The 7,732-nt window shown below is 27.7% G+C and overlaps 1 protein-coding gene across 4 annotated transcripts in view; it reads right to left on the bottom strand.

The window, feature by feature from the left end:
* Positions 1-1,274: 1,274 nt before the first annotated feature.
* LOC111685047 (phosphatase and actin regulator 4-like) overlaps positions 1,275-7,732 on the bottom strand; it is a 95,227-nt gene continuing 88,769 nt past the window's right edge. For 2 of the 4 annotated variants that reach the window (XM_046952944.1, XM_046952946.1), the window contains 3 exons: positions 3,619-3,965; positions 3,273-3,549; positions 1,275-1,391 (listed from right to left, as the gene is read on the bottom strand). In XM_046952944.1, the coding sequence (XP_046808900.1) occupies positions 1,376-1,391; positions 3,273-3,549; positions 3,619-3,965 (640 nt within the window). In that variant the 3' untranslated portion in view covers positions 1,275-1,375. Of the gene's footprint in view, positions 1,392-3,272; positions 3,550-3,618; positions 3,969-7,732 lie in introns of all 4 variants that reach the window. The other 2 variants (XM_046952943.1, XM_046952945.1) reach the window with 1 other exon arrangement.

Here is a 7,732-nt window from a genome sequence, read left to right as displayed (position 1 = left end):
TAGTTCTAGTTAGTTTTAAGATTTTTGTATTTAGCTCTTAAGATCATTGATTTTAAATAAACTCTTAATGTCTTACAAACATTCATTCGAACAGTACGTTCATACATATATTAAGCAAGTTTTGAAACAGGCATAGAACTTATAATTTTGGAAATTTTTTTTGTTTTTAAAAATAACAATATCATTTAAATAAAATTACAAAAAAAAGAAAGAAAGAAAATTGAAATTATTTAGTTTTTATAATAATAAGCCTGTTGTTTATTAATAATATTTTGTGTTTAATTTTGTTTTAATATTTAATATGATTTTTAAGGTTTTCTTTTTGTTTGTTTTTTTTTCTTACAAATTTTTCTGTTTCAAATTTTGTTAAAATATTTAAATTTTTATTTTCTTTAATTTATTTTTATTTAATTAATTTGTTTGCTGTTTAATTTTCTTTTCAAAAGATCTCAGTTTAAATTTGCTTGGATTATTGTTTTCTCACTACGTTTTATGTTTATTCTTCTTGTTTTAAATTTTCTTGTTTTTTTTTTTCTTTTTTTTTTTTAAATTTTATATTGAATATTAACAATATATTTTTGTTTAAATATTTTTATTTATTTTTACTTTTTGTTATTTAAAAATCTTTATTATTAAGTTTTAGTTTATAATTAATTTGTTTTTTTTTTTTATTTTTATTTTTCATATTTAATCTTAATGGAATCTTGTTTTTAACACTTAACTTGTGTTAATCTAAAAGTTTACTTTTAATTCTTATTTTCATTTATTAATAAAAAATACAACTCAGCTGTTTCTTATTTCAAATTTTTAAAAAAGCCCGACTTTTAAGGATTTTTTTTTTAAATATAATTAAAGGAAATTTTACAAAATTAATAACTTAAAGCTTTATTAAACTAAAAAACAACAAAAACAAAATTATTCTTATTTCAAAATAAATTGCAAAAATGACAATACTTTTAAAATATCTAAATTTTCTAAAAGAAAAAAACATAAAATATTTCCTAAATTCCTTAAAAGTCTTAATCCTTTTGAATTAGCTGTTTTTGTTATTGTATCTTAGCTGAATAAAATGTTTTTTTCTTTTTTTTTATGTTGTTGGCTTAATATGAGTTGTAGTTCTTGAAACCCATTAGTTTTTGTTTCGTTTACTAATTTTACAATATTTTATTTTTTTTCTTAAATTTTGAGTTGATTTTTTTATTTTGCAGTTTGTTTTTTTTTTTAATTTTTTTAAGAGTTTTACAATTTTTATGTTTTTTTTTAATTTTTTTTTAAATTTTTTGACTTTTTTTATTTAAAATTTTTTATATTTTGTTGCACAAAATTTTGTTGGGTATGGAGTTTTTGTTGTTGTTAATTTCTGCCATTGCAATTGTCATGGCCTATGGAACCTATAAGCAAAAAAGGGGAATAATCAATCAAAGTTTTAATATTTTTAAAATTTTCGTTTGTAATTAGAAGTAGTTACAGTAATTTTACAGAAAATCTAAAGCTAGAGAGGGCTTTCTAAGTCTAGACTAAAGAATCCATAGTCTAGTATATAAACTTGTCTAGTCTAAAATTAATAATAGTCTAGTCTATTATCTAGTATATAGTGTAGTCTATACAGTCTAGTTTAAAGTCTAATCAATAGTTTAGTATAAAGTCCAGTCTATACTCTAGTCTATAGTCTAGTCTATAATCTAGTCTACAGTCTAGTCTATATTCTAGTCTATAATCTAGTCTATAGTCTAGTCTATAATCTAGTCTATAGTCTAGTATATAGTCTAGTCTATGATCTAGTCTATATTCTAGTCTATAGTCTAGTCTATAGTCTAGTCTATAGTCTTGTCTAAGTATGTAGTCTATAGTCTAGTCTATAGTCTACAGTCTAGCCTATAGTCTAGTCTATAGTCTTGTCTAAGTATGTAGTCTATAGTCTAGTCTAAAGTCTAGTATGTAATCTAGTCTATAGTCTAATCTACAGTCTAGCCTATAGTCTAGTAAAAAATCTAATCTAAAGTTTAGTCTAGTCTTCAGTCTAGTCTATAGTCTAGCCTTCAGTCTATAGTTTAGTCTACAGTCTAGCCTTCAGTCTACAGTTTAGTCTATAGTCTATAGTTAAGTCTATAGTCTAGTCTAAAATCTAATTTTAAGTCTAGTCTATAGTTTAATCTATTGTCTAGTCTATAGTCTAGTTTATAATCTGGTCTATAGTATAGTCTATAGTCTAACGTAGAGTCTAGTCTAAACTCTAGGTTATAGTCCAGTCTATAGTTTAGTTTATATTCTATTCTAGTCTAGCCAAGTCTAAAGTCTAGTCTATAGTCAAGTCTAAAGTCTAGTCTATAATCTAGTCTATAGTCTAGTCTATAGTCTAGTCTATAGTCTAGTCTATAGTCTAGTCTATAGTCTAGTCTATAGTCTAGTCTATAGTCTAGTCTATAGTCTAGTCTATAGTCTAGTCTATAGTCTAGTCTATAGTCTAGTCTATAGTCTAGTCTATAGTCTAGTCTATAGTCTAGTCTATAGTCTAGTCTATAGTCTAGTCTATAGTCTAGTCTATAGTCTAGTCGAGAGTCTAGTCCATAGTCTAGTCTATAGTCTAGTCTAATCTAGTCTTTACTCTAGTCTTTAGTTTAGACTTTATTATAATCTACAATATATTCCATAATCTTGAGTTTAGTCTATAGTCTAGTTTATAATCTAGTCTTTACTCTAGTCTTTAGTTTAGACTTTATTATAATCTACAATATATTCCATAATCTAGTCTATAATCCAGTGAATAGCCTAGATTATAGTATAGTCTATAATCAAGTTAATAGTATAGTTTGCAGTCTAGAATATACTCTAGTCTATAGACTAGTCTAGCCTATAGTTTATATAGTTTTGTCTAGCTTCCAGTCTAGTTTATAGTCTAGCTGCCAGTCTAGTCTATAATCTAGGTTATAGGCTAGTCTAAGGTCTAGTTTGTATACTTGTCTAGTCTATAGAATATAGGCTAGACTATAGACTAGACTCCAGATTATAAATTAGTTTATAATCTTGCTTGGAGATTAGTCTATAATCTAGGTTATAGTCTAATCTATAGTGTAGTTAATAGTCTAGTTTATAGACAAGTCTATAGTGTAGTCTATAGTCTAGTCTATAATCTAGTATATAATCTATAGTCGGGTCAATAGTCTAGTCTACGGACTATACCATAGTCTAATCTATTGTCTATTCTCGAATATAGTGTATAGTCTAGTCTAGTGCAATAAATAATCAAATTAAGAGAGAAGAAAATACTTTACCTTGTTAAATGCCGACTGCCCTCGTGTACTGCCATTTCGCTTGATTTAAATTCATTTAATTCTTTACGTATGGCAGCCTTATCCTTTGGTGTCAGTCTTGTCCATGGCTTATCGGCTCGACGATCATAATCGTGAGCTTGGGTCACTTCAATATAATCATTGAAACGTATAATTTTCTTTTCTTTCAGCTCCTCGACGGTGGGTCGAAAACTCAACTTACGCAATAAATATGATTTTTTCTCTTCTTTTTGCTTTTTCTCTTCGGCGGGTGTTGTTGCTAATGAAATATTTTCAAATAAAATATTTTTATAAAACTAAATTTCGAAATTAACTGAAATTAACTTACTCTTTAAAATATTACGTTCCACCAATTCATCAGCTGTGGGTCGCATCGATAAACGTCTTATTAATCTTGCTCCTATGGCCTCCTTACTCTCTTTAATCTCATTATCATTGACCGGATGCAAGATATTGCGATTTATAAGATCCTGTTTGTCAGGACGTAATTGCAATTTCAATGATAATGATTCCTTGCGCGCTATTTTGGCTTGACGTGATGTATCATCATCACGATAGAGTACACGACTGCCATCTTCATCGCTGCTATCACTACTCGTTTCTCGTATCACATATGGCCGTGTATTCTCCTTATTTTCCATGGTACATGGTAAATTAATGTTAAACATTTGTTGCCTACTGTTTGAAGCAGAATAAACACGGACGAAAATATAAGAGAGAAGAAAAAACAAAAAGAATAAAGAATATATCAAAGTTAGTCTTATTTGTATTACTGGATATTATTAGTCACAATATAGTATATAGTTTGTAGGTATGAAATATAAAATTGTGGTTGGAGTGTTATTCTACACATGATGGATATAAAATTAAATTGATATTTTATTTATACTTTGATAAACATGCATAACAAAAGTGCGAGTAAATAAACCGAAATCTTGTTGTTTTTATAAGAAAAGTGAAACACGAAATTTCTTATGATTTTTTAATATATTTCTTTTCTAAAAGCTTTTCGTAAAAAAGCTAGCGAAAAAGTGCTTTACATAGAGATATCGATACAGAGTTGGGTCTAGCGAAAGATCTTTACAACTAGCAATATAGAGAAATGCTTTTGAGAAAACCAAACAAAAGAGAGCTTTATTTAGGTCTATCGACTAAAAGCTTTCTATAGAAAGGGGTCTTAAAGCCAGTGAAAGATTATTACAACCATTAATACAGAATTTTGTGAAGAAAAACAAAATGCTTGTGTAGAAGAGTAAAAGTGAAAAGCTTTACATACAGCAAAATTATATAGAAAGGGGTCTAGAATCAGCGAAAGATATATCCACAATAGTGATATACATCTAAAGTAAAATTATAGACTTTTGTCGAAAAGCCAGTAAATAACAATTTCATATAAATCTATCGACAAAGAGCTTTCTTTAGAAATAGATCTACAACCAGCAAAAGTTTTGCCTTCTTTCTAAAGAGAGGTATATACAACCAGCGACTGGTCTAGAGCCAGCGAGAAAATATTCTACAGAAATGTTTCCAGACACAGAAAGATACATTCAAGGCTTTTGTCTAAAAGCCAATAAATAAGAACATCATTTAGATCTATTGACAAAAAGCTTTATTTAGAAAGAGGTCTACAATCATGGAATATTTCTAAAGAAAGGTGTCTATAACCAGGTGTCAAGCTACCGATAGAATATTCTACAGAAATGTTTACAGACACAGAAAGATCTAGTTTATCAACTTTTTTTCTGTAGAAAGCTATCTAGAACTAGCTGAAGAAACTGTCTATAGAGACTGAAATAGAGTCAGCCTCTTTACTTACGAGATTTTTTATAAAAAATTTAATAATAAAAACAGCTTTTTATAGAAAACCGTGCAATAAAGAGCTTATTATAGAAAAGTTTCTAGAGCTACAAAGAAAGCAAAATAAAGGGCTTTCTATAATAAGTTGCTTAGACATAATAAAAATAAGCTTTTTATTGAAAGCTTTAAGAGCTAGAAATAAATATCTGTTTTGTTTGAAAGCTTAAAGAGCTAACAATAAAAAGGTTTTTTTTGAAAAGTGTATAGAGCTAGCTACATGGACAGTAAATAAAGAAACTTCTGCGGATCTAGAGCCACCGAAAGAGACTTGTATTTAGAACCATCAAAGAGAGCATTCTATATAGAAGTGTGTAGAGTCTACCAGAGGTAGTTTTATCTAGAAAATTATAAGAATTAATTCTTTTATAGAAGGTTGTCTAGAGTCAGTTATAGAGACAAAGATATAGAGCTTTCTGTAGAAAGCTGCCTACAGTCAGCGTTAAAAAATGTTTTATAGATAATGTGTACCCACAGAGATTTTTATTTAGAATGTTGTCTAGATCAAGTTAGAAAGACTTTCTATAGAATAGGTGTACACGCTCAGCGATGAAAATTTGTCGGAGGAAAGAGAAAATTTTTATACAAATTTAAACATGTTTCTACGCTTAGAAAAGCTTTCTATGGAAAGCTCTCTATCTTTGTCTTTGTAGTGGGCTCAAAACGCTTTTCTACCAAAAGCTTTTTATAGCTCTATGAAAAGCTTTCAATCCCTGTTTTTATAGAAAAATAACACAGCTAGTAACAGAAAGCTTTTAAGGAATGCTGTCATAGTCAGTGATAGAGTTTTTTTCCTTCTCATATTTTTAAACAGATTGTTATGAAAATCATGCTTAAAGAAAACTTTCTCAGAATTAAAGTCTTAGAAAAACCGTTGCATATTTTATAGCGTTCATTACAACAAAGCCTAAAAAAGTGTTTTTTTGCATTCGTTTTTAGACCAAACAATTTTAATGTTTATTTATTTATTTATCCAATAGGAAAAAAACCCAGATTAAATGACTTTTTGTCTGTTTCATGTTCAATTGAAATAAAATCCAAATATTCTATTTGACCTTTTGAACAAATAAAGACTTAAATTATCTAAAAAATAACCAAACAAAAAAACTAAAATAAATTGATGTACATATAAATAATTAAAATAAATTGTTCTTTCATTTATCATTTTTTTATCTTTCTTTTTTAACTAAATTTGTATTAGAGAAATCTTAAATACTAAATGAGACAGAAAGCTGTTGATGAAAATTTATAAATAGAATTAGAATTTTAATATTTGAAAATTTGTGCATCATCATCACTATTAAGACATCAAATTGTAAAATCATTAAATATTATGACAGTTATTTTTCAATGTAAATACATATGACCTTTTAAGCGCCTCGTGTGCTCTTTTTTTCTCTTAAAGAATAACATCAGTAATTGATGTCATTTCAAATTTATTTGATTTTAATTATGTTTTAACATTATTTTGTAAATAAACATGTAAATATGATAAAGAATTTAATATTAATGAAATTTTGTTTTCTTTCAATTTCTTTTTAGGTATGTACATAGATATGTTTATTTTTATATCACCAGATAAAGGTGAGTGCTTATTATAGCGATGTAATTAAATGTTTTCAAATCAACAAAAAATATCTGATTGGGTTAATAAGAAAGTGTCAAGCACTAAAAACATTATAATTGGATATATACATATATCTTTAAAATCGTCTTTCTCCTTATATTTTTACTTGCACAGACTCGCAGCACAGGCATGTCAATATTTGTAGCATTTTACAAATATAAAATAACGCTTGATTGTAATTTATCACGCACGTCCTTCGTTAACAAAAAAATAATGAAAATGTGAACAAAAATCGTTCATTTTCTAACTAATACCATAACAAAATCACAACAGATGTGACTTGATAGGAAGTTGGACTTAAAAGTCTCTTTTCACGACTAGCTTATATTCAATATTTTAGTCGAGACTAAAACCTAGACTTTAAGCTATACTATATACCAGACTGTAGAGTAGACTATAAATTTGACTTTAGACTAGATTATAGACTAGGCTATCAACAAGACTATAGACTAGGCAATGGACTAGAAAATAGACTATGTTATAGACAAAACTATTCACTAGGTTACAGACAATACTATAGACTAACCGAAAGACTATAGACTAGCCGAAAGACCATAGACTAGCCTATAGATTAGACCAGCTTATAGACTAGATTATAGACTATATTATAGACTAAAGACTAGACTATAGACAAAAGACTAGACTATAGGCTAAAGATTAGACTATTGACTAAACACTATAGATTAGACTAGGCTATATACCAATATGCCTATAGTCTAGACTAGATTATAGACTATAGACTAGACTATAAACCAGGCTATAAACTAGACTATAGACTGGACTATAGACTAGAATATAGACTAGACTATAGACTAGACTATAGACTACACTATAGACTAGACTATTAACCAGGCTATAAAATAGACTATAGACTAGACTATAGACTAGACTATAGTCTAGACTATAGACTAGACTATAGTCTAGACTATAGACTAGACTATAGACTAGACTATAGACTAGA

The sequence above is a fragment of the Lucilia cuprina genome, chromosome 5 (genome assembly GCF_022045245.1).
Source record: "Lucilia cuprina isolate Lc7/37 chromosome 5, ASM2204524v1, whole genome shotgun sequence".
Lineage (NCBI taxonomy): Eukaryota > Metazoa > Arthropoda > Insecta > Diptera > Calliphoridae > Lucilia > Lucilia cuprina.
This window is presented reverse-complemented; position numbering and strand designations above follow the sequence as displayed.